Source organism: Castor canadensis, chromosome 2 (assembly GCF_047511655.1).
Source record: "Castor canadensis chromosome 2, mCasCan1.hap1v2, whole genome shotgun sequence".
Classification (NCBI taxonomy): Eukaryota; Metazoa; Chordata; class Mammalia; order Rodentia; family Castoridae; genus Castor; species Castor canadensis.
The window spans coordinates 197,285,349-197,312,987 of record NC_133387.1 but is presented as its reverse complement, the minus strand read 5'-3'; the positions used below and the strand labels follow the sequence as shown (position 1 = coordinate 197,312,987).

The 27,639-nt window shown below is 39.7% G+C and overlaps 1 protein-coding gene across 4 annotated transcripts; it reads left to right on the top strand.

The window, feature by feature from the left end:
- Positions 1-4,208: 4,208 nt before the first annotated feature.
- Cfap300 (cilia and flagella associated protein 300) lies at positions 4,209-26,968 on the top strand. Of its 4 annotated transcripts, none has more exons than XM_074066837.1 (7): positions 4,212-4,378; positions 4,479-4,560; positions 8,356-8,431; positions 16,287-16,453; positions 20,063-20,230; positions 25,635-25,701; positions 26,550-26,688. In XM_074066837.1, the coding sequence occupies exons 1-6, from the start codon at positions 4,269-4,271 to the stop codon at positions 25,686-25,688; spliced, it is 657 nt and encodes a 218-aa protein (XP_073922938.1). In that variant the 5' UTR covers positions 4,212-4,268; the 3' UTR covers positions 25,689-25,701; positions 26,550-26,688. The 4 variants fall into 4 exon arrangements, with proteins under 4 accessions (XP_073922940.1, XP_073922939.1, XP_073922938.1 ...); XM_074066836.1 differs by having other exon boundaries at positions 4,213-4,378; positions 20,063-20,235; positions 26,550-26,968; XM_074066839.1 differs by lacking the exon at positions 25,635-25,701 and having other exon boundaries at positions 4,209-4,378; positions 20,063-20,235; positions 26,550-26,968.
- Positions 26,969-27,639: the final 671 nt, after the last annotated feature.

Sequence of the window (27,639 nt, the reverse complement as noted above, 5' to 3'; positions counted from 1 at the left end):
AGTCCCTCAGGAGAAGCCACACAGTCTCTTACAGCATGAGCAAAGGCAATGCAAGTGTGAGCGGGGACACAGCGTGTACTGCAGAGCTGGTAGCTGTCAACCTGGCAGCTCAGTGTCCAAACTCTATTCTAACCACACCAGTGCAAAACTACTCATAGGTCCTTGGTATGGTTTTGATAAGTGTCCCCCACAGGTCCCTGTATTAAAGGCTCAGTCCCCAGGGCTGACACTGCTGGGAAGCTGAGACCCTTTAGGAGGTGGAGCCCAAAGCGAAGTGGTTAGGTCACTGGAGGCCAGCCATCCAAGGGGATTTTGGACCCCTGCCTACTTCCTGTCCCTGTTTCTTCCCTTGGCTTCCAGCTGATGCAGGGAGTGGTTTACTCCACCATATGCCGCCTCATCAGAGTCCAAACTAATGGTGCCACTCTATCTTGGACTGGAGCCTCCAAAACCATGAGCCAAAGCAAACTTTTATACGTTTATGACCTCAGGTACCAACACTGTCCTTTTTTCCAGCACTCCCAATCATTCAGTTCTTGGGTGACAAATAGACCTATCTGATTAAGAGCCACCCTGTCCCCCATTAGACCCTAAATTTTCCCACCAATTCCCCTAAACCTAGACCCCCTGTTTTGGCCCTAGCATTTTCCTCCCTCTCAGGCAGTGGTATAGACCCTGGTAGTGCCTTAAGCCACACACCCTGCCCCACTCCCACTCTGAAGCACTAGAGACATAGCAGATTGATTTGAGTAGGAAATTGGGGTACCTTGCTTTATAACATTTTGTAAACTTTGTTTAAACAAATGTAAATCAAAAACAGGATTTTGCAGTAAAAACGATTTTTATGGAAGCCAAACAAAGACTAACTTCAGTTGTACCCAGCCATTAGGAAGGCGAAGGAAGTGCTTTTCCTGACAGCCTTAAAAAGCTTTAAATTAATGTCAAAGACAGGATTCCTGCCACAGAACAGAGACAAGTTCCAGCCCTTACTTGTTTACATGGTCCTGGGGTCATAACTCCACCCATATCCCATCCCCCCCTGGCCCCACTCCCAGGAGATTTGTCTTCTAGAAACAGAAGACAGTCAGCTTTAACCCTTTCCTTTTCTGACAGAAATATCCTGTTGTGAACAACAGGGCGCTGGTGTGCTAAACAGAATCCAAGCTAATAAGCAAGTAATAATGACGCCTGCTTAGCAGCTGATACCAGGCACGGTAATAAGCACACATAGTTTCCTCAATTAATTCCTGGGACAACACAGATGAGGAGTCAGCCTCTGAGAACGTAACTTAAGTTGTCTTCACACAATAGTCAGTGGTACAGTGAAATGCAGATTTTTGACCCTAAAGTCTGTGCTTTGGCTACAAGTTAAAGCCTACACAAATTGATTCATAACAAGTTACCTACATATTTAATTTATTAAAACTAAACTATAAATTTATTTAGCAATAAGTAAATTGCCTGCAAGTTAAATTTATGAAATGCTATCTACTTAATGATAATCCCAAAGAGCTCAACTACTTTAAATTAAATACACCCATGCTGGGTGGTGGTGGCTCACACCTGTAATCCTAGCTACTTGGGAGACTGAGATCAGAAGGATCGCAGTTCAAGGCGAGCACAGACAAAAAGTTCACAAGACCCATCTCAATAGAGAAAAGTTTGATGTGGTGCCACATGTCTGTCATCCAGTGACAGTAGAAGCTTAAGAGAGGAGGACTGAGGTACAGGACAATCCTCAAAAACGTGGCCCTGTCTCCCAAATAACCATGGCGAAAAGAGTTGAGCACCTGCCTCACATGTGCAAAGCCCTGTGTTCAAATCCCAATACTGCCAATAAATAAATAAATATATCCAGGCAGCAAGGTTAACCTATGATTAACCTTAATGCTTACAACAAAAACAGAACTGGTCAACTTAGTCAAACCCTTTCTATTTTTCACACATGTAATATAACAAGATCATGGAAACTGGAATCATTGATTCATTTACTCAAGAAGTTTTTGGGATCCCCCTCCCCCCCTAGTGTTGACCACCAAGAAGCCAATGCAGACACAGAAAGTTCTCTTCCTTGGCTGGCTAGTAAGGAAGACAAACATTAAATATAGTGATACAGATATTTAAATAATTGTAAATTGTTAGAAGCACTGTGAAGGACCAGTGGTTGTTATGAGAGAATATCCAGGCAAACCAATATTGATTGGTGGTCAGGAAAGTTCTGTAGAGAAGTGAGTTGTAACCTGGAACTTGAAGGATGCACAGGAAGTAGTTAGGCTAAGAGCAAGAAGGAAGGACAGGGAGGGAGGAAATTGTTCCCAGCTGAGAAAAGACACTTTACCAAGGTTCCAAGCAAGAAAAGAGCTTGGCTCTTTTCAGTCTAGTGATTCTTAAGAAGGGAATCAAGAAAGGACATAGGAAATGAAGTTGAAGGGAGACAATATAGATCATAAAGACTTTGTATTTCACCTTCTGTGTCATGGAAACCAATAAAAGATTCTCAACAGTGTACTTTTATAATCAAATTTGTCATTATTAAAAACTAGGTTTGGCTGTTGTGTTCACAATGGATGCCAGGAGAACAGAAATGGAAGAGAGAGACCAATGAGGAAGTTTTACTTGTGGCCACCCCAGCAAAGAGGACCGTGGCTTGGATGGAAGTGTCAACAGTGGAACACGGAAAAAAGTGGACAGATTGTATTTACACTTAGCAGATGACAAGACTTAGGGATAGCTAAGGTTGGGATACAGTCGAGTGTTCCCCAAAAGTTCATATGGAAGCTTGGTGCAGAGATGGTGGGACACGATGTGACATCTTTAAGAAGTGGTTTCTACCTCCTACACTGTGGGTAGGAATGTGAATTGGTGTTGCCACTATGAAAACCCACATGGAAGTTCCTCAGAAAACTAAAACTAGCTTTTGTAAATGTCACGATGTACCTCCAGCACAACAATAAGTTTTAAAAAAGTATATATAAAAACTAAAAGTATAACTGCCTCATGGTACTGCTGTACTACTGCTGAGCGTATAGCCAAGTCAGAGTGCAACAGACAGCTGCACACCCGTGTTCAGTGCAGCACTATCCACAATAGTCAAGCTATGGAATCAGCCCAGGTGCCCATCAACAGAGGAATGGACAAAGAAAATGTGGTGCATAATATATACTTATGAAGTACTATTCAGTTATAAAGAATGAAATTGTGTCATTTGTAGGAAAAATGGATGGAACTGGAAATCATCATGTTAAGTGAAATAAGCCAGACTGAAAAAGAAAAACAGCAAGTTTTCTGTCATATATGGAATCTAGATGTAATTAATAAATAAATAAGTGACACCAGTGTCATGAAAATGCTCACAGCTGCTTTCATAATAACCTCAGATTTTGAATAGAAAATGTTTCTTTTTAAACAGCTCCTATGCCTGGCAGAGTGGCTCCAGTGGTAGAGCGCCTGCCTAGCAAGTGTGAAGCCTTGAGTTCAAACCCCAGTCGTGCCAAAAAAAAAAAAAAGTAAAATAAATTTTTTAAAAAACCAGCATGTGTGTACGGAAACAACTTTTTAGCCTTCTGATGTAAGTTTTAAATTAAAAAAAAAGACAACCCACATAGTAAAACAGAATACTTTCCCTAAGTAGTCACTGTAGCCAATTTTCCAAAATAGATAAGCCTAATTAATTCCGAATAATTTTTCTTCAGAAATGTTTGAGTCATCAAATTTTAGAAAATTGTCAACCTGAGATTGTAGCATTTGAGACTAGGACATTAACCCATGCGAAGCAATTAAAGAGTCACTGTCAACAAATATCGATTGGCAATTATCCTCCAACCCTGGTTCCCGCTAAGTGTGAAACTGGGGTTCGGGGAGTGGGATGGCCGACACCGCCCGAGCAAGCTGGGATGCTGCTGCGCTCCCAGCTCCCGCCCCTGCCCCGCAGGCGAAGACACGCCCCCGCGGCAGAGACACGCCCCCGCAGACGAAGACACGCCCCCGCAGACGAAGACACGCCCCCGCAGACGAAGACACGCCCCCCCGCGACGAAGACACGCCCCCCGCGACGAAGACACGCCCCCGCAGACGAAGACACGCCCCCGCGGCAGAGACACGCCCCCGGAGTGTAGTCCAGCCCCTCACTTCCCCGCCCCAGAACGTGGCCCCGCCCCCGCGTCGTAGCCCCGCCCCCAGAGCGTGCAGGCCGCGGAGCCTAGCCAAGTTCCGCCCCCCGCCGCGTCTCTATGGAAACGGTCATCGTCTTCTACACAGCCTAGAGCACGATGGCGGCCGGGGAGCCGGGGCATTCAGGTGGCTACTACTTCAGGTTCCTGCCTCAGAGACCCTTCCCGTCCCTGAGCGCCCCGGAGACCACCAGCCGGCTCCGCCAGTGGTGAGGGCGCGGGCGGCGTCCTGTGGGACCCCGGAGCGGCGGGCGGGCTCGGACGCGGGGACGGCGGCGCGGGCGCTGACTCTCGTCCTCCTGTGCCCAGGTCCATGCTGGGCAGGATGAAGGCGCAGGCGTTCGGGTTCGACCAGACCTTTCAAGCCTACCGGAAGGACGAGTTCGTCATGGTTGGTACGGCTGGCCGAGCCCCGGTCGCCTTCGCCGCGGGCGGCCCGGGGCGGCGGCGTTCGCCCGGCGTCGGCAGTAACGAAGCGAGCGCCCGGCGTTCCCTACGCGAACGCCACGCTGCCGCCACCGCCCGCCTCTTGCCACCCTCCGCGTCCGGTCTTAGAGGACTGCCCAGCCCCGGCGGGACGAGGGAGGGGTCCTGATCGCTTTGGGCGGTCGCGCCTTGTCGCCTAACATCACCGCCGGCTTTGTACCGGCTGCTGGCCTTCCTCGCCAGGCTTAGCTCCCGGTTGCTTTTGTTGTTTCCCAAAATCAAAATCCACCCTGGGAACTGGACCTACGGTTCCAACAGAGATACAAATGAGGAACCCCCCCCAAAAAAAAAAAAAACTGCAAGCAATGGAAAGGCTTTAGCTAGAGGTGGCTGTTTTGAAAGGGATAAAATTCACCCCAAAGTCTTAAATTCCGCTGTGCTTGTTAAAATTCAGTCCTTTTTTTTTTTCTCTTTTTTGATGTCCTACGACTTGAGCTCAGGGCCTAGCACCTGCTAGATAAGCACTCTACTACTGAAGCCATCCCTCCTAGTCCTATTATTTTCAATCCGGTTTTTATTTTTCCTCTCTCCTTAATCAAATGGAAAATATAAGTAAGGCTTGTGAAATTCCCATTCCTTTTTTACCATTCATGTCCTTTAAGCATTGACTTCATAAGCTGTCACCGTCTATTTGCTCACTCATAACACATTCAGATGTTCTTCCACATGACATGCTGGGATTTCCTCAAGTGCTGGGCCCACAAGGAGCAAGACAAGACAAGAGCCCACCTTGCAAGGATCCTAGGGCCCTTGGCAAGGTTACCAACAAACAAAATAGGCAGTTATTTCATACACTGATAAGTGCGGTGAATAAGAGGGCATAGAAGCTGGGTGTGGGGACACACTGCTCAGGTGGAGGCAGGAGGATGGAGAGTTGGAGGCCAGCCTGGGCTATTGAGCCAGACCCTGTCTTAAAAAAAAAAAAGCACGAGGGGAACATGAGGTCAGATTGTCTCACAGTTCTGTAAGCTACAAGTTCAAAATCAAGGAGTGGTAGGAAGAAAACAGAAGGGGGAAAGTTGGAAGGTTTATGGTCCTGACTCTTGTAAGGAGGAAGTCCTTCCTTGCCTCTTCCTAGCTTGTGGTGGTTACCCGTCACCCTTGGCATTCTTTGATTCCCACTGTAGTACTTTAGCACTACCTGTCAATCACATGGCCTTCTCACTGTATCTGCCTCTTCTCAGAACACTGACATACTGATTTACAGGCTCACCCTACTCCCAAATAAGCTTTTCTTAACCATTTATGTCTTCAATGACCCTGTTGCCATCTAAGGTCCCTCACTGTCTCATGAATTTTGAGGGGACACTATTCAACCCATAAGAGAGTCTCCCTTTCCCTCAGGAATATAAAGCCATTATAGTACAATGGTATATTAATGGCTTTTCTTAAATATTTGTGGTTAGATTTTTATAGCTTTTTAAAATTTTCATGTATGCCAGTACTGGTCTTTTTCTTTTTTTTTTTTTTTTTTTAAGGAAAAGATCAGGATTTCACTGGCTTTTAGACTGCTGTAAAACATTTTAATATTCATTTATTCAATAAATATTTGTTGAATACTTACTGTGTCCCTGCTGAGGGGGTGTTAAAAAGCTAGATATCTGATCCCGGCTTATGAGACATGTTTAGTTTGGGAAGTTAGGAATGTAAAATGAAAAAAACCAGCTAGACTCCTGAGGCTCACACCTGTAATCCTAGTACTTGGGAGGCTGAGAGCAAGAGGATTGAAGTTTTAGGCCACTTAAGCAAATAGTTCGTGAGACTCCCATCACCAAAATAACCAGAACAAAATGAACTGGAGGTGTAGCTCAAGCAGTAGAGTACCTGCTTTGCAAGTGCTGAAGCCCTAAGTTCAAACCCCAGTCCCACCATCCCCCCAAAAAAAATCAGCTGGGTGCAGGTGGATCACGCCTATATAATCCTAGCTATTTAGGAAGCAAAGATCAGGAGGATCAAGGTTCCAAGGCAGCCCCGGCCAATAGTTCCTGAGACACTATCTCAAAAAAACCAACATAAAAAGGGCTGGCAGAGTGGGTCAAATGGTAGAGCACCTGCCTAGCAAATGTGAGACCCTGAGTTCAAAACCCAGTACCGCAAAAAAAAAAAAAAAAATTATATATATATATATATATATATATATATATATATATATAAAATACAATAAATTAGTTGTTATAATTTATGACATAGAAGATAGAAGGTATCCTAGGAACAGGAAAAAAGATCACCCAACAAAGGCGCTTTGATGTCAGGGAAATTTTCATGGAGAGTGTAGAGTTCTTTTCTGATCAATAGAGTTCTTCAACAAACTGAAGATTCATCCATAAAATGCAACAGAGTTCCAAAATTTCAAGCATTTTTATCCTGCATTTTAAAGCTCTTCATGTTTGTTTGTTTATCCTTTTTATTCCCACGAGGTAGGCAGTGCTATTCCCACATCTCAGTTCAAAGAAATGCAGTCACTTTTTTTACTAATGTAACTAACTGGGAGAGGAATAAAGCACTGTGGCTGAGTATGAGAGGAGTGTGTGTGTGTGTGTGTGTGTGTGTGTGTGTGTGTGTGTGTGTGCATGCCTGTGTGATAGAATCTTACTATTTTGCCTAGATTGGCCTCAGAATCCTGGGATCCAGTGGTTCTGCCTCTGCTTCCCAAAGTAGCTGGGACTTCAAGAGCACATCATTTCACCTGGCTTGAAGCTAATGAATAGTCAGGGATCCCCACTGACTCTAGCAGTGTTCATATGGTCATGTGTTTCTACATTTTTTTTCCCCACGGTACTGGGGCTTGAACTCAGGGCCTACAATTTGAACCACTCCACCAGCCATTTTTTGTGAAGGGTTTTTTCGAGACATGGTCTTGAGAACTATTTCCGGAGGCTGGCTTTGAACTGCAATCCTCCTGATCTCTGCCCACTGAGTAGCTAGGATTAAAGACATGAGCCACCTGCACCCAGCCTCTATAATTTTTAAAACTAAGTGCAAGCATCAGAACATGAGACCAAGGGTTGAGCAAGTACTTAACATGTATGAGGCACTGGGTTTACTCCCCAGCACCAAAAGACAAAACAACACAAAACCATAAACCTGAGACCTGACTTAGGGTAACCAACCAGCCGGATCAGTTCAAGACTGGGATTTTGAAGTGAGCAACTTGAAAAAGGAGGTACACACAGAATCCATTTTTCACTGACAAAGGTGATGGCAGAGGCCAAGCTTTGAGGCTGGGTAGTCCTGGCCCTGCAGAGGCCTGCTTAGAAAGGTAATATCGGAGTCCAGGCCATACTACCCTCACTGCACCTGATACCAGAAGCCAACAAGGGTCAGTCTTAGCTAGGGTTCGGATGGGAGAAAGGAGTGGTAATGGCTTCCCCTAGTACATCATGGGGTTGCAGCATGGTTGGCAGTTTCATCAGGGCACTTATGTGATTTTAGACCATTCCGGGGTTATTCTCCAACTCCTGAAAATTTTGTGAACTATTTAAGATGATTTCTTTTTTTTTTTTTTTTTTTGGCAGTATAGGGTTTCATGCTTGCGAGTGCTCTACCACTTGAGCCACACCTCCCGTCCCATTTTACAATTTAAAGTTGCCCTTCCTAGTTTGGATTAAATGCTATTTTACTAAAGTTATTTTAGGAGTTGATTTTTATTATTGTTTTATAATAAAGTATCTAATGTGTTCCCCTCCAATTTGTATTGTAGGCTTTTTTCAAAGATCCAGATGTAACCCCAAATCTGCAGCTACTTTCAGATTCTACTGGACAGTGGATTACATTAGGTAAATAAAATTAATTTTCATCTTTTCAGGTGATTATTTTGGTATCATAACAAAATTTTGCCTTGGGAATTCTCATTATTAAATACAAATTGTAAACAATGACTCATCTGTTTGATAACATCAAGATCAAGTTTGACCAGCCGAGCAAGGCCTGCCCTGCAGTCTCTCCTGGGAGTCTACTGTTACTGTCCCAGCTTAACACATGGGAGCAATTTTTCTTCTATTGATATAAAAAAGTATTTATTGTACACCTTCCCTTTCCTCTGCTACATACAGGGAACGTTAAGGTAAGTAAGAGAAAACCCGTATGCTAGTGTGCTAATGTGTGAATGTGTATGTAATAGTGTATACAGGTTCTATCATCGAAGTGGGAGCATGAGGAGGGGAGTAGTGAATTCTATCCAGAAGGGAAGTATCAGGAAAGATTCTACCAATCTGGAGGTGCTTGGGCAAAATCTCACTTGCAATGGGACTTGGATTTCTGACAGAAGAAACAGCTACTATGGAGTATTATTTTTAATAATGATATTATAAATCATAGAAGAGTGTCTTAAATTCTTAAAAGGAGAATTTTGTACAGGTAACACTTTTCATAATATATTGAAACACAGCTAGGAATTTTTTACTTATTTATTTATTTATTTTTTGTTCATTTATTCACATGTGCATACATTGTTTGGGTCATTTGTCCACCCCGCCCCTACTCCCCCACCTTCCCTCCCTCCCCCCCTCAGTTCCAGGCACGTCCTGTTCTGCCCTTATCACTAATTTTGTTGAAGAAAAGACATAAGCATAATAAGGAAGACAAAGCATTTTTGCTAGTTGAGTTAAGGATAGCTATGCAGAGAGATTTTGCTTTCATATACCCATGTGTTATGACCCATGTTGATTCAACTCTAACCGATCTTTACAATGGTTCCTGATCCCCTGCTCATGATAACCTCTGTCGTTTTAAAGTTTCTGTATTATTTCCTCTGGAGTGAGGATATCAAACACTTTCATGTTTTGGTTTTTCTCCCTATTCCTATATCTCCCATACGTGCTCTCTCCTTGTCATGTGATCCAAGTCCAACCACATTGCTGCATTTGCCCTAGATCTAAAGTCCACGTATGAGGGAGAACATACGAGTTTTGGTCTTCTGAGCCTGGCTGACCTCGCTCAGAATGATGTTCTCCAGTTCCACCCAGTTACCTGCAAATGATAAGATTTCATTCTTCTTCATGGCTGAGTAAAATTCCATTGTGTACAAGTACCACATTTTCATGATCCATTCATCAATAGTAGGGCATCTTGATATGTTTCCATAACTTGGCTATTGTGAATAGCGCTGCAATAAATATGAGTGTGCAGGTGCCTCTGGAGTAACCTGTGTTGCATTCCTTTGGTTATATCCCCAGGAGTGGGATTGCTGGATCATATGGCAGGTCTATGTTTAGATTTTTAAGAAGTCTCCAGATTTTTTTCCAGAGTGGTTGTACCAGCTTGCATTTCCACCAGCAGTGGATTAGGGCTCCTTTTTCCCCACATCCTTGCCAACACATGTTGCTGGTGGTGTTTTTTATGATGGCTGTTCTAACAGGGGTGAGGTGGAATCTTAGTGTGGTTTTGATTTGCATTTCCTTTATGGCCAGAGATGGTGAGCATTTTTTCATGTGTTTTTTGGCCATTTAAATTTCTTCTTTTGAAAAAGTTCTGTTTAGTTCAGTTGCCCATTTCTTAATTGGTTCATTACAGCTAGGAATTTTTAAAGAAAATTACCCAAACACTTAAATAGTTAACAATACTCATTTAAATCTCTTAAGTAACTCAGATCAAAGAAATCAAATAGTTAATAAAAAATTGCTTTGAAAACAAAAACATAAACACTGCATTTGAAATTTAAGCTTGAGGTCTCAAGAATAGAACAAGTAAAAGCATCATTCCCTTTGGAAAGAAAAGCTGACTGGTAATATGGATTTATGCTCAAGAAAATGCCCACTAATTTGATTTGATTTGATATTTGGGTAATACTGGGATTTGAATACAGGCCCTCATGCTTGTTAGACAGGCGCTATACCACCTGAGCCACCCCACCAGCCTGTTGAGGTTTAAATTAGAAATGTTTGTTTTGTATAGAGGGGGGTCCTTTTGGTAAATTGTTAGATTGTGTTTTCATGGAATTCTAGTAGCCTTAAGACAAAAGCAGCTTTTCTTACAGTATTCATCAAGAACAAGATACAAACAGTTCATGATGTTAGACTTAGCAGGCCAGATTTTATTACTTTTGGCTAAAGATTACGGCAAAATTTATAGAGCAAAAAACTGGTACAGCATGATCTTCAGACTACTTACAAAATTACACTGAGTATCTGAGCACAAATACATTTTCCAACTTAAAATTTTCAAAAGAGAATAATCAGTCATGTATCATAGTGTAAAGCATGTATACATTAACTTCAGTTGATCCATTTGGAAAAAAGAAGTTTCTTTGAAATTAGTGTTCAACCTTCCCCGTATTTGTACATACATCACAAAGTAGCACTGACTTTTTAAATTTCTGAATAAGGCATTGCAAAAAGAAAGGTTCTGAAATTCCACATGTGCCTGACAGGACCAATTAGAAGAACTCTGAAAAGTAGGACAGAAGAGTAACACTCCATTTCAGAAGCAGAAGTTCTAGGAGATGGCTAACACTCTTCCATTACCTTGTTTTCATCCCCTCTTAGTTTTCTTGTGCTTTGTATGGCATGTTGACCATCTTACCTTCAGTTTTCCTGTACGTTTTTTTTTTTAGTAACAAAAGAACCAACTTTTAAAAATAAGAGATTTCTTCTAGCAAGCAAACCAATGCCAAAGAAAGTAATGGAACCTCGTTTCTGCTGGCTTACTGCTTACATTGCCAGTTGTTGGTGCTGCTTCATCTTCTCTGCCAGGTGCCATGGCCCCCTTCGTCTAGACACTTACTTTTTTGGATGACATATGATGGATGCCTTCTGTGTACTCAGCTAAGGCAATCATATACATTACCTCCTTTAACTCTGAGAGAGATATCATTATATATCTGTTTTACAAATGAGAAGTCAGGCATAAGCTAAGGAATTTGTGAAGTTTTATACAGCTGGCTGGGTAGAGTTGAAATTGAAATCCAGGTCCAGAATTCAAGACCTTGACCACCATATACTCTTGATTCTGTCACTTCTACATTAATGGGGTTGCCAGAATCACATGAAAAGGAGGCATCTAATTTTTATAATGCTAGTGTTAGCAGCTAAAAAACCAATGTGTTCTTAACTTTCTGTATGTGGTCATAGTGGTCTATTACATACCTTATAAATACTGAAGATATAATTTAATAAAATTCTTACATAACAAGATAGTATGTGTTGTGGACTGAACTGTGCTCCCACCCCAAATCCATATGTTTAAACCCTAAGCCTTCATTGTGCCAGTGTTTAAAGATGGGGTATTTGGAAGACAGTTAGGTTTGGATGAGGTCTCATGAGCTTCATGCCCTTATGATAAGAGGAAAAAACACCAGACTGCTCCCTATACCTCGTGAAAGAGAGAAGGCAGCCATCTGCAAGTCAGGAGGAAGGCCTTCATCAGAACTGAATTGTCTGGCACCTTGATCTTGGACTTTCTAGCCTCTAGAATAGACTTGGATTTTAGTAACAGAAAAATGTGGTGCTGCGGTAACAGATACCTAAAAATGTGGGCGTGGCTTGGGAACTTAAGTGGTAGAGGCTCAAAGAATACTGAGGTGCATACTAGAAACTCAGATGTTAAGGAGATTCAAGTGACCTCTGAGGAAATAAAGAACATGGTATTAGAATCTGGAAGAAAGGTGACCTGTGTTATAATGTGACAAAGAATTCAGCTAAACTGTCTTCCAGTGTTTTGTGAAAGGTAAAACCTGCAAGTGATAAAATCAGATGTTTAGCTAAGAAAATTTCTATGCAAAGTGTTGAAGTACAACTTGGTTCATCCTGAATGCTCACAGTAAAACATAAAAGGGAAAAGATGATTTGAAGAAGGAATTGTTAAGCAAAAAGAAACTGGAACTTGAAGATTTTGAAAGTTCTCTGCCTGTCCAAATAATAAAAAAACAAGAAATCTTGTTCTGAAGAGAACACTAGGGTATAGTAGAAAAACCATTTGATGATCAAGGATGTGACTCATGGACTTAATCAGTCATTTCCACAGAAACCAAAAATAAGAGATGGGATTATATCAGCAAAGACACTGACGGATTGAACTAAAAGGGCCAGGAAAAAAATAGCTAAAATAAAGGCTGTTGGACATCTTAGATTTTGCAGGACTGAACCATAATGCCATGTGGCTGCAAACATAAGCTATTCTAAAGAAAAGAGAAGCTCCAAAAGGCAACTCAGAGATCCTTAGGGCCACCACTCCATTTCAACAGACCAGAGAGGATCCTCCCATACCCTCAGAGAAAGAGTAACCCTACCGAGCTTGGGGCTAAGTTGGCCCTGTGAAACTGTGAAGTTAGGCCACCTGATACCTGGAGGGCTTTGCCGCCACCAGAGTAGACATATGATCAACCTCAGTGGTGTAGAAGGCAGAATATAGAGCCAAAAAGGACTATTCTTGAGCCTCAAGAGCTGAATTTGCCTCCCTAAGTTACAGGCTTACTTGGCAGCCATCACCCATCTCTTAATTCCTACTTCTTTCTCTCTGTCTCTCTCTCAATAGAAATGGCTATCCCAGGTTTATCCCACCGTTGTATTTTGGAAGCACAGAATTTGTTTGATTTCACAGGCTCACAGATGGAAGGAATTTTGCCTCAGGATAAAACTACCTCAATCTAGCACATGTCCACATCTGAGGACACTTAGATGAGGCCTTGAACTTTCGGTTCCAGAACTGATGCTTCAGTCCATTAGTTTTGGGTCTATTGGGATGGAGTGAATATGTTTTCCATGTAAGAAAAATATGAATTTGGGGGGCTAGCAATGAAATACTATCGACTGCATTGCCTGAAATTCATATTTTGAAACCCTGTGGCCTTCCATGTACTCATCTGTCCTTAATTCCTTCTAGATGCCCCCATCTCCAAATCTCATTGCATTGGGTATTAAGGGCTTCCACATGAATTTTGAGAAGACAGATTCAGCCTGTAGCAAAATGCTATTTCCATATCTCAGATCAAGTGCTTTGTATATAATTACCACTTTTCACCATCCAAGCCCTTTTTCTCCTCCCCAAATCAGACTAATAATAAAGTAGCATGATAGCAAGCCAGGTAAGGTGGTACACGTCTGTAATCCCAGCACTTGGGAGGCAGAAGTGGGAAGGTCAAGTTCAAGGCCAGCCTGGACTACATGGCAAGACCTTGTCTCAAAAAATAAATAAATTTTAAAAAGCTGGGCACCAGTGGCTCACACCTATAATCCTAGCTACTTGGAAGGCTGAGATCAGGAGGATGGTAGCTCAAGGCCAGCCTGAACAAATAATTCATGACACCCTCATCTCCAAAATAATCACAGCAAATATGGACTGGAGGTGTGGCTCAAGTGGTAGAGCACCTGCTTTGCAAGTGTGAAGCCCTGAGTTCAAACCCCAGTCACACCAAAAGAGAGTCATGTTGTCTCTCATCCTCTAGCCACCAACCAGTTTTCTAAATCTATCACACTGTACATGTTTCTTATTTGATCTTTCAACAGTGCTCAGAACTCCTCTATCATTTTCTGTAGTCTTCTTTTCACTTTATTTAATCCCCAAGAGTATTGTGCCTCTGAAACAAGAAGAGCTTCTCTTAGCAACATAGCCTTTGAAATTACTGAGGTACGCACAGTTCCTGGCCTCAGGCACCCTTCTTGTCTCCACACCATCCTAGTTAAGGATCATAACTGGAGCAACAGGTTCTACCATGACTTTAGGTGGACAGCCAAAACAGGAAGTGCCAACAAATGCCAATGTTGCTTGCTCTTCTTTTCTTGAGACAAGGTCTTGCTATATAGTCCATGCTGTCCTGGAACTTACTATGTTGCCCTGGCTGGTCTGGAACTTGAGATCCTCCTGCCTCAGGGTCCCAAGTACTAGGATTATAGGCATGCACCACCACGATGGGCTTGCCAATATTACTTACTCTGAAGCACATGCTACTTTTCAGGTAAAAGGTACGGAAGATATATCCTGGGAGGGGACACACCAAGGGCCACCACACCAAACTTTGTTAGAACTTTGAACAAAACGCCATCTCCTTATATCAGAGTGAATGTGTACGTGTGGGCACATAAAGGAATAATTGGTTGACTAAGATAATAAAAATATTTCATTTTAATCTTTATGACTTTATTTAATAGAACCTCTAGTAATAGAAAATCCATTCCTGAAAGACACATTTAGGAAGTAGATGCAGGATAGGGAAAGAGGTGAAAAGAGGGAAGCACTGAAAGTAGAAGAGAAAAATGGACAAAATGCTGGTATTTTCAATTTTCTATAATTTTGAACTTAGGTCCTAACTTGAATAGGGTTGGCCTGAAATTTACTTGACTTGGAAAACTTTTTTGTAATAAAAACTGAGTATCAGATCACAAAGGATCTTTTAAATGAAGAGAAAATATTTTTCAAGACAGTTTCAAGGACTTTACAAAAACCCATTAATTAAAATTCTTGTAATCTAAATTATAAAACATTAAGCATGAAAAGGGGGACCAGAGGCCTGGCTCAAGCCAAAGAGTGCCTGCCCAACAAGCACGAAGACCTGAGTACAAACCCCAGTACTGCCAAAAACCAAACTAAGCAATGTAAATCCAAAATCATATAAAGCAATCTTAAGCTTTTATAGGCAGTTCTGGTATATGCATTAAAAGCAGTGTAAGAACCCCCTACAACATACCAAAAAAGTAAACTCTCATTGCCAATGTTCTTTTGTTGTTGTTCTTTGTTTTTGTGGGGCTGGTGTTTGAATTCAGGGCTTTGTGCTTGCAAAGCAGCCGCTCTCCCACTTGAGCCACACCTCCAGTCCCAAGTATTCTCTAATCCTGAAATGGTAAGATTTTATTATGTTTCATGATTAAGGATAATGAATAAGCTGCAAAATAAGAATTTCATAAGATTCCCTAAACCCAAGTGTCTTTTTGGTTTTTGTTTCTGTTTGTTTGGCTTTTGTTTGTTTTTGGGGTGCTGGGGGATTGAACCCAGGGCCTTGTGCGTGCTGAGTGAATGCTCTATCACTGAGCCACATCCCAGCCCTCCGATGTGTGTTTTAATGCAGTTACACCTCGCTTCACAGTGGAATGCGTTCTGAGAAATCATAAGATGATTTTGTCATTGTGCAAGCTCACAGAGGGCGTTGCACAAATCTACATGGTGTGGATTAGTTCTCAGTGTGGCCTCTTTCAGCATTCAACAGGCGCGGTAAACACGAGGCGTGGAGGCTGCAACAGCTCCACAGAGTGTTTTACAGTGAAATCTTACAGGTAGAGGAGTGCATTCTACAATAACAATCAAAGTGAAGTAGACACATATGCCAGAACAGCCGTCATTATCACTCTCAGCATGATGTGCTATACATAATTGTATCACTGTACTTATGTATGACTGGCTCTTCCAGGGGTTTGTTTACACTAGTGTCACCATAAACGTAAGAAATGCATCATGCTATGATGTTATAGCTGCAACATCACTTAGGCAGTTGAAATTTTTCAGCTCTGTTACAATCTTGTGGTACCACTATGGCATATGTGACCATCACTGACCAAACATCACTATTCAGTGCATGACTGTATTTCAAAACATAGGTCATATTTGGTTACTGAAAAGTTTTGCATAGTGATTTATTACAGAAATAATGGAGAATACTAAATTAATGTTTTTAATCTCTGTTCTTTACAAAATATCTTTTTTCAGGAACTGAAGTGAAAAAAATTGAAGCTATAAACATACCGTGCACACAGCTTTCAATGTCATTTTTTAATCGGTTGTATGAGGAAGATATTGTACGAGACAGTGGACATATTGTTAAGTGTTTAGATTCTTTTTGTGATCCATTTCTGATTTCTGATGAATTACGAAAAGTAAGTACAGAATTTTTAAATTTCACAGTGGAATTTATTTCAGGAAATGTAAAATGTCAAAAACTTTTGCCTTTTTACTTGCTTGCCTATCTCAGTAGTTCTCGACTGGATGCTACTGACATTCCATGCATAGGAGTGTAGTCCTCAGCCCAGTGTACTGACATCTGAAGGGTAGAGACATTGCTAGACACTAGTGAGCTCAGGACAGTGGCTGGCCCAATGTGTCAGTAATGTCTGACCTGCCTAATTAATGGCTCTTCTCTTCAATATGGGCACTTGACACATCAAATGAGTATCAAAAATAACCCTGAAGTAAAAAGTTCTTTTTAATCTCATTACTAGAATCAACAAAACCATTTCATTAACTAAATTAAACTTTGTCTTAGTGAAAAGTGCACTTAACTTAGAATCAGAATATATAGATTACTTACCTAATTCCTGATTTGTTATTTACAAAGTAATCTCTTAAGTCTCAAGCTCTTATCTGTACGACATGGAGAGGAATTGCCCATCCTCCTTCTGACTAAAATCATTCGGAAGATGAGGGAGCAGTTAAATGTACTTTTTGAAAAGCATGAAATGCTGTTAAAGTGAAGTGCATTTAATATCATACTATAGCTATTATACAGAGCATTTATTGAGAACATTACAGAGTCATTAAAGTTTAGAACTTCGGTGTCAAGTAGACATAGGTTCAAATTCAGGCTCTTCCAGTTGGTGACTGTGATACTTAATCTCCAAGCCTCAGTTTCTTCATCTATAGAACAGGCCTAATGAGAGAACTGAGTGAGGTGATGCATTGAAAGCGCTCAGCATAATGCTTGGTAAGCTCCTTGAGATTATTCTCCGTTGAGAGAGAAGGGAGAGCACAGTCTGATGTGTTGCAAATCCAGACAGGAATGAACTAGGGAAGCTGCTGATTTACTGTTCTGGACACAGGAGTCTTGCCTGTGGGAGAGAGAGAAGCATCCACCCAGCCTACCCCACAGCAGCCCCTATAGCAACTCTTTTAATTTAGCTTCAGAAGGAAATAAAATTAACTGAGAATAACCAAACACATGCAAATGAGTGAGGCTATCTAGTTTTATCTTTAGTTAAATGAGCTATGTTTATATCTCATATGAGATGATATAGACACTATACAATGGGGATATGACATTGAGTATTGAGTTCTACTCTTTTATTTATTTATTTTTTGCGTGTGTGGTACCGGGGTTTGAACTCAGGGCCTTTGCCTTGAGCCACTCCACCAACCCTTTTTGTGATGGGTATTTTCAAGATAGGGTCTTACCAACTATTTGTCCAGGCTGGCTTTGACCCTTGATCCTCCTGAGTAGTTAGGATTTTAGGCATGAGCCACCGGCTGCCTAGCAAGTTCTACTCTTTACTAAAGGATTGGAAATTACCTTCAGGAGATGTTTTGTTTAGGTTCCTCTCTCTCTCTCTCTCTCTCTCTCTCTCTCTCTCTCTTTCTCCTGTCTCTCCTCTCCCCCACTTCTCTCTCTCTCATTGATATCAAGGGTCTGATGATCCTTATGTCTAATATCAGAGAAGTCACTTTCAGTTCTACAGAAAGAGCCTCATTAGCACACTTATTAAAGGAAGATTTGTTTTCCAACAGAATACTCTGCAAAACTGCCTGCTACCTGTCACATTTACTGCCATGACAGCAAGCACCATGAAGTGCTGGCACTCTTCTTTTCCATAGTCACCTGTATGTATTTGCTCTTTGTTCTTTGCCACTTTGTGACAACAGGGAGGACTTTTAATTTGGTCCCTTTCTGGCTGAAAATAATAATCATAATAGCATCCAGCTTTAGCCTAAATTAAAAAGGGCCTTCTGCTGTGCAGCAGTACAGTCTGTTGGCGCACTGTTACATACTGATGGCCTCCCTCCTGAGTGTAGCTCAGAAGGTTGACTAACTACTGCCTACCTGTTTATGAGAACTGCACAGCCAGAAATCTGCTTACAAATGGAAAAGAAGAATAGCTATACGATGTTATGTTATATTCATTCCAAAATTTTTTTAATTATATTTTTTTCAATTGCACAGCCTAATCAGTTCAGTATATGAGATGCTCCTGACTGGAGGTATGACTCAAACTAAGGTAGTAGAGTGCCTGCTTTGCAAGTGTGAAACCCCAAGGTCAAATCCCAGTCCCCCACCCCAAAAATAAAAGACTGTTAACCATTCACTCCTAAGTGCTTTATGCACCCTAGTATTCAAATCTTCAGGTAGCTGCAAATATGGGCTTTAACACTACATCATTCCTTAAAGAGAGGGAAGGAGGGAGGGAGTTGGGAAGTAGAGAGGTGCAAAGGGTCACCCAGACAGCAACAATCTGTGGACCTTGAATTTCATCAAATCATTACAAGTAAACTGTACACAGACAACACAGGAGATGTCTTGTTTCTGTTGTTTTGTTTTTGAGAGTCTCGCTCTATAGCCCAGGCTGACTTCACAGGAACTATAGGTGTGCATACCTGACTTTATGGTCCTTAAATGCCTCCTATACTGTGACCTCCTTAGAGGATGTAAATAAGATGAATCAATTTTCCTAATTAAATGTAGCTCTTGCTACTAAACAGTGAGTCGCCTATAACTCATCATATTTTTCTCTTTTACTTGAATGGTAGTGTTAAATGATATATACAATTTTATAGCTTTCTCCATCTATAGTCCTTTATAAAGAGAGAGTTCTTTTAAATACACTTATTTTTTTTCTTCTCACTATATTTCATTACAGTTTTTTGTCTTTTTGTTATTTTGTTCTTATATCTATGTTTTTTGTTAGCTGCTTCACATTCTTTTTTAAAGTAGGTGAGATAGAAGCAGTTCAACAAAAATGTATGTTACAGTTCATCACCTGCAATCAATAAATAAATCAGGTGTCTGTAGTGCCCAGTGATGCAAGAAAGAATGTCCTCAGCACACCTAGTCAAACTGTTTTCTGGTGGCAGGGTCTCAGGAATGGGGGCAATGTAGATAGAGAGGTGATATGTGAAATGATCTTAGAGGAACAACAGAAACAGGAGAGGAGTGTATGAGGCCCCAGTGCCTAAGAGGTTCAAAATGAATGGAGTACCTGTAGGGAAGAAAAAAAAAGAAAAGGATTCACAAAAACCGTAGTAATCATTTGTATTTTGCCTCTGGATAGAAACAAAGACAGGAGACTTTATGGAGTGGAGAAGGTTCGCCATTAATTGAAGTGACTTAACAGCAAAAACACTGTAATGCTAAGATATAGTTATTGAAAATATAAGAATACACATATGTAGTGGAAGAAAGGAAGGCTTCACCACTGTGTTTTAAGAGTCAACTCATTGCTTCCACCGAACATTAGTACCTAATAGTAAAATGGAGAAAAAATAAGTGCAGATTGCTCCCTTAGTTGCCTAAGGTTTGGTTCTTAATGTAAGTCTAAGATTGGGCTGATAGTGTAGCTCAGTGGTAGAGCACTTGCCTCACATGAACAAGGCTCTGGGTTTGATCCTCAGCACCACAAAAATAAATAAATTAAATAAATAATTCTGAGATTATTCTTAAATATATATTAAAACTTTTTAAAACTTAAAAATTAGAGCCTTGATAAATTTTATCATCTTAGGTTTTGCTAGTGGAAGACTCAGAAAAATATGAAATATTCAGCCAGCCAGACAGAGAAGAGTTCCTGTTTTGTCTTTTTAAACATCTTTGCCTTGGTGGATCCCTTTGTCAGTATGAAGATGTGCTTAAACCGTATCTGGAGACAGCAAAGCTTATCTATAAGGACCTGGTGAGGTAATATCTAAATCTCTAGTTAACAGCAAATTATGGAGCATTTCTTTGTGATCATACTAGCAACCAAAGTGTGTAAAAATAGCACTTCCCTGCTCCCTCTTGCAACCTCCACTTTCTCTTCCAGGTTGGAAAGATCTGCACTTTTCCCTGACTTTCCTTCAGCTCTCAGCCCCCTCACTTTTTATCTGTCGCTCTTTGTTTCCTCATTCAACCTTCCACCCACTCTATTCTTCATTAATAACTGCCATCTTCCAGCCTTCCTTCCACCCTCTTTCCAGTTTCAGAGGAACACAAGCCATCTCTCTGGATGTTTGGGTTTGATCAGCTAATAATAAAAATTATCACCTTTGTTCTAAAAGGTGTAAGAATTTTCATTTAGGTGTAATCTTTACCTTTTTAAATGAATTCTAAAGATACACACTTAGTTTTAGGTGTTCTGCTAAGGCCTTTCTTTCTTAAGATCAGATGAAGATTAAAACTTTACAAATTTCTTATTTATACTCTTAACTAAAGTGAATGTTCTTTGGGTTATTCAATTATGAAAACACTGGATCATCTTTACAGTCAAGAAGGGTAGCAATAAGAGAAGAAAAAGGGTTCCAGAGTTTAGTAACACAATTTTCCTTTTGGAAAACAACAGAATTAGCTTTTCATCAGATTCTAATTGTTATTTCACTTGTATTCAATATCTTAATCTCATATATCCATTCCTTGGGTCATATAACTATATAAAAACTGCATTTATCTAGTTCATTTCTGATGTGGTTTTCAAAACAAAGCATATTTCTATAATCTATCTCTGATTTTAATGAAATAGTTACTATGTTGATACATAAAATTTATTGGAAGAGATATGCCTACATCAAACACATCCTGTCCTAAACATTCGCAGCTTATGTAAAACTTGCTAGGCCACTTGTGGTACTCTAGAAGACACTCCTCTGTGTCTTCAACATACGCACACATGCCATCACCACTGCACTGAAGTGTATTGTGTGGACCCCATTGCTCACATGAACCTGTGCAGTTCCTCACTGCCACGTGCTGTGGAGAAGGGAATTCTGTTGGAGATACTTGAAACAGAAATAACTTCAGAGTGTAAACATTGCAGAAACTGCTGTTTTTTCCAACATTTCCTTCCCTGGTTTCTTATGTATGATTTTTGTCTACCTATTTTGGAGTGTTAAGAAAAAATATGACCCAAAGAGTTATGACTACACGTAGAATGAGCAGCCAAAGTTTGTGACATCTTATGGGGGGGAGGGAAAGCAGTTGTCTCTGTGGAATTGCTTAATGAGGCAAACAACAAGTTAGGAATATTATGCACAGAATTCTGCCAGATTCTAAAGGGACTTCAAGGGAACATCAGACAGTCCTTGACCTTAAGGAAACTGTAACAAACAAACATTAAATAATAGCAAACAAAGTGTTTCAAATCTTTAAAGTTATTTATGTAACCAAATACTGAGTTGCTTATACACAACTGCTTACAGTGCTTTATCTGGTAATTAGTACACCAAAAGTTCAAAAGAGCTCATTTGGCATGTGTTGTGAGCAGTCAGGGACGTCTCAATGAAATGCGGTCCATGAGCAGAAAGCCCTGAGTTCAAACCCCAGCTCCACCAAAAAGAAGAAGAGGAGCTTGCTGGCTTGCTTATCCCAGGCAGGGCTTGTGGCTTTTCTAGTACCAGTCATGCTGATTTGCCTCACATGCTATGCTTTTTGATTAAGGCCCTGGCATTTAGTGGTAAAGATAAAAACAAAAACAGTATGACAGTCATCAAGGAATATGTAAGTAGTATTAGTAGGGAAGCTTAGGTGGAACTTGAAGTATTTTTGGTAATTTCTCAGAATTTGGAGCCACATATCCAATCAATATCTCTACAAGCCAATTTAGTCAAGAAGGATTTTTTTCCTTATTTCTTCACTTGATTTTGGGGTGTTTTCTTACTTTAGAAAATTGTCTGCTATCTTTCTAATTACACGTACAGTAACTGCTTCACAGCATCTAGCCTTCCCTTGCAATACACATCACCTATAATCTGTTCTAGCAAAGGGTGTCCCTTACATTCGCAGGTATTGGGGCATACTGCAAAGTGTGATTTTAGGAGTTCTGAGAACATTTTATGTTCTCAAAAATATTTTCTCCCTTATCCATTATTACAGGATCTATGAAATACACCTTAAATGTTCTGAAAAGCCTTCTTTTTAGAGATAATTGTTCCAACAATCAAGTAGGCAACACTTTAGAAGAATTTCATCTGAGTAAATAATCAATTAACCCAGTACATTTCAAAAATGTATACACAGAAATAATCCCAAGGTTAGGAGTCATGCCTGTATCTTTTCTGCTTCAGATATTAACACATACACTTGCCAAAGTTTTTGGAGAATTTCCAATCACATATCCATCCCACATGTGGAATTTTATTATTTGAGCTGAGAAGCTTAGATTATGACCTTCAGATGCTGGTTAAGCAGTGAGGTTCTTGTTTCTCAAAATAGTCCGTAACCCCTGATGGTTAAAGTCAGTATGAAACTGTTTCTCAGAAATTACCCCAAGTAATATTCATAAGAAATAATAGTTTTATTTATAGACAATAAATATAATGGCTTTTTTTTTTTTAGGGCTGGGTATTGAACCCAGGGCAAGGGCTCCATCACTGAGCTAGACTCCCAACCCCTAATTACACTTTTAAAAAGCATCATACAGAGTCAGGTATGGGGGCACAGACCTTCAGTCCCAGTCTCGACAGGCTGAGGCAGAAAGACTGAGAATTTTAGACCAGCCTGGGCTACTTAGTGAGAATTTGGCATAGCAAATAAAGAGAGAAGGAGGGAGATTATATTCTAGTGTTCTTAAAACTTTGGTTATCTAAGGAGGGATAGAATGTGACTGTTAGTAGTGAGACTGTTAATGAATACCACTTTACATCTCCTTTTCTGTCTTTTCTTAAGAAATACAGGACAGGTGATACTATAATTTTATTGGCATATGAAAAATAGATAAATTATTTTAGAAATATTTATGTAATACTAATGTAGAGTCAGAGGTAATAAATGGAATGAGATGGTTCATTTCTGTTAAGAATTAACTTCTGACAGTGTGCAAATGCTAGGTACTTTACTAAATAATATACTATGTACATGTACTGTGTGTTGGCCAATTATTAAATAAAGCATCAAATACTATATTTTCATCTAAGCTTATTTGATAATTGTAAACTTTTACAAGGGTGTTTTTTTCCTTAGGTTTTTTAGTCAGAGGATAATTTATAATAAAATAGACAAATTTTAAGTGTACATACAACTCAGTAAACTTTTATATATCATTATACCATATACCTAGCCCCAGATTAAGTTTTAGAGTTAGGGATAAACAAGGATATGTTCTTTGATGTAATAGTTATGTAGGTATATACAGGTGTTTTATGTGTAGTGGCTATTGTCATCCTTTGAATAAGCATAAAATTTTAAAATATAGCCTTCAACTTGCAAGATAGTGTAAGTATTAAAAAGTAATACTTATATAAATAATAAAAAGAAAACATCCTTTACCATGTCATAGAAATATTTGGGAATCTGGGATTAAGTCTGAATGAAATGCCTAGCAGAGATGAAAACTGCATAAGGAGCTTGAACCCTGAAATGACTAGGGCTGGCCTCTGCAGAAGGCACACAAGCTCACACATAGACACATAAACCTCCCCTCCTCACTTTCTCCCAGTACTTCTGCAGATGTGGTAGAGGGGAAGCGACACTTCTACCTGATAAGATGGGGAAAAGGATATCTTCCTTTATATTTTACCTATAGATACTACACGTGAATGATACCTTTGATACATATATATTTATAGAGTACATGAAAGAAGATGAAACTCTTCTGGATTCTATTCCCAGGAATGTCACTTTTGATTGTATTGTCTTCAGTATATCATTTAACTTCCCTACTTGTATTTTCTATACATTTGGCAAACTGTTGCCTACCTTGCTAAATTGTGTGAATTTTAAAAAGTATGTATTACTTGTTCATATATATGAAGATATTTTGCAAACTGTAAAGCATTATAAAGATAACAAATATATTAAAATGTATGTGACTAGTTCATCAATTCCTTATTTTGCTTCCTCACCACATATTTTCACAGATAATCTTTTATAGGGAGAGTAACTGAAAGAGAGCTACTAAAAAAATTTTTTTTAATGATATACTTTAGCAATAGATAATTCAACAGTTTTCATATATGTTATCTCACTTACTTCTTATATGCTAAGATAAACAATATTGTTTCCAGTTTACATCTGAGAAAACTGAGGCTCAGAGAGGTTAATATTTATTTTGTTTTTGAGGTGCTGGGGATGGAACCCACGGCCTTGCATATGCTAGGCAAGCGTTCTACCACTGAGCCACATCCCAGCCCCTCAAGAGGTTAATCTTTCCAAAGTGAAATAACAGCTCAGCAACAGAACTGGCATTTGTATTGAAGTTGTTTACTTCTTTAGTGTAGAACACTTTTATCTACCCTTACAGCTGTCTTCACTTAAATCTGACTTACAAATCCTGTTTATCAATAGTAGTCTCTGTGATCTGGTAGTCATTACATCATCTGAGACTCAGATGACCACAAACCTTCTAACTGTAGAACTCAGTTTCCTGCTATTTCGATTCAGTTGACTTTGCCCCAGCCTTGGATGAAGCTTCAGATGCTGTCTTCTCAAATCACTTTAATTGCATATCAGGTATTTCCATGTTTTATACAAACAAGAACGCCTAAAACCCAAAAAGGGGCTGTTGCTTAAAGTATCTGTGTATGTTTTGTATTTTGATGTATATTACGTACGTATGTATGTGTTTCACACATCACACACATAGATAAATAGATAGATAGATGACTTTTAATGTGTTTATTAGTTTAAAAGCAATCAAAGCCAACTTTTCCTCCAGGACTGTATGATGAAGACACATTGTCTATTTCCCATTGTCAAGTTTCTGTATAAACTCACCATTGTAAGTCCTTCTGACCACACTATCTAATCCAGACCAATTGGTGAAATGGTTTCCTTAAGTCCTTTCATTTGATGATATGCCCTATTACCTTATTTAAAACATCACAACTTCAGACGTTGAACTTTTCTGAAATCAAGATACATCTTTCTATCCAAATGTGTACTTGACTTTCCCACACTCTCCATATTTCATGCTGCCTGCAACAGGCCACTCACTTCTCTAAACTTCTTCCTGCAAACCAGGGTATTCCACACACCTCATCATTTTCTCCTTTTTACTTTGACCAAATTCCTTATGATGCCTTTTGCCACTGTGAGCTTGTTTTTGTTGTTTAATTAAACTTATTTTTTAACTAAGTTATATTTTAAATGTGCCTTTTTCTCTTTTCTAGTGTTCGAAAACATCCTCAAACCAAGAAAATACAAATTACCTCTTCTGTCTTTAAAGTTACAGCCTACGTAAGTATGAGGAGAAATTCACAACCGAAGAATTTACTTACTTGTTATTAATGGAGTTGTTACAACTGGAGTGGCGATTACTTCACTGTATGACTAGGAGAAAAGTTGATATGTAGTGTTAAAATGAGAAGTTAAGAGGGCATGTTTTTGCGTAGGCAGCACTTTGAACTTTTTTCTGCAGCTTCCTTCACATCATCTGTATCTAATAATATTCCCCCACTTGTTTGAGAGCTGTCTGTGGCTCAGATGAGTAGAGCACATCTCTTTGGTCTGTTGAACCATAATTTATAGGGCAGCTACAATGTGACAAGTGTCTTTATTAAACAGAATCCGATACTTGAATTGCAGTATCACACGAAAGATACTACATCTGAAGCAGTTTCTAAGTATTTTCATTCACTCACTTAACAAACATTTATCAAATATTTACTGTGTATCAGCTAGGGTGCTGGACTAGGACACAAAGATAACAGAAGAAACAGTCCCAGCCCTCGTGGTACACAGTAGCCTGTTCTAAAGGAAGACAAAGACAAGAAAACTGCTAAATAGAAAATTTTATAATATTAGCATACTAAAAGCACTTAAAATGCTGGTATTTCCCTTTGGTCTATACATTCCTGAAGGATAAGAATTACATATGTATGTATAGAACAGGTTTATTCCTCATATAGCAAACTGTACTGTCAGTAAATATTTTAAATATTAGCTAAAATAAGATTAAAATATTCAACAATTTTTGTCAAAATTTATGTATGTTTCATGATGTTTTAACAAAAAATATATAATAGTTAATATGCTATCATTGAAGTGTAGTTGTACAGTAAATGATTTAGGCTTATCTTTTTCAGGATTCTGCTGGTGTGTGCTACCCTTCAACAAAGAACCACGAACAGACATTTTCTTACTTTGTGGTGGACCCTGTCAAGCGTCATGTCAACGTTTTATACCATTGTTACGGTGTGGGGGACATGTCTTAATGCCCCTTCAGATTTCTATGTCTACTGTTTCTTAATGTATCATTTTTCTATTTTAACACTAATTTACAGTGAATAGTTACTTTGCACATTCATTCAAGTAAAGTGTGACGAGCCTGTTTAGAGCAGAAGGAAGCAGACGCCAAGATGCCTTTCCCCAGCGTTGCCTGGCATGCTCACACAGGAGTCCCCGAGATAATGTACACAAACCAGTGCTAGGAATTTTACAGAAAGCTACAAGGAACTAAAAAACTAGTTAATATTTGTTGTATTAAAACCCAAGTGAGTTCTCAGTTTTCCATGTACTTTGTTTTAGACACGAATTCTAGACTGAAATCATAGCAGAAAACTAAACATCTTATACCATCTATTATTAATATGAATTGTTAGCTTTTTTAACAACTTCAGTTTCATTTAATTACATTTTTTTCCATTGCAATAGGGTTTGACAACTCTAGAGTTAGAAAAAACATAATATTTTTTGCTTAATTTGTTTCTCTTAAAATTCTCAATTAAAAAAAAGTTCTGCAGTTAATTGTAAGTTCCTTTGTCACATAATAAAACTGCAGCTTTCCCATAGCTAATACAAGAACTCCATGTGCATAGAAAAGTTGTTACCCTCAGTGGTATTATTATCATTATTATTTTGGTGGGACAAAGCAGGGGCTCTACCACTTGAGCCACACCTCCTGTCCATTTTGCTTTGATTATTTTGGAAAATGAGTCTCGTGATCTATTTGCCTGGGCTGGCCTTGAACCTGGATCCTCCTTATCTCAGCCTCCCAAATAGCTAGGATTACAGGCCTAAGCCACCAGTGCCTGGCTTGATGGTGTTATTAAGTTAGCAAAAGAGCAAGAAGCTTGTTGTTTTGGTACTATCTCTCATTATATTCATGAAATGAATATATAACTTACATTTTTTTGAGGCAGGGCCTCACTATGCAGCCCAAGGCTGTCCTTGAAC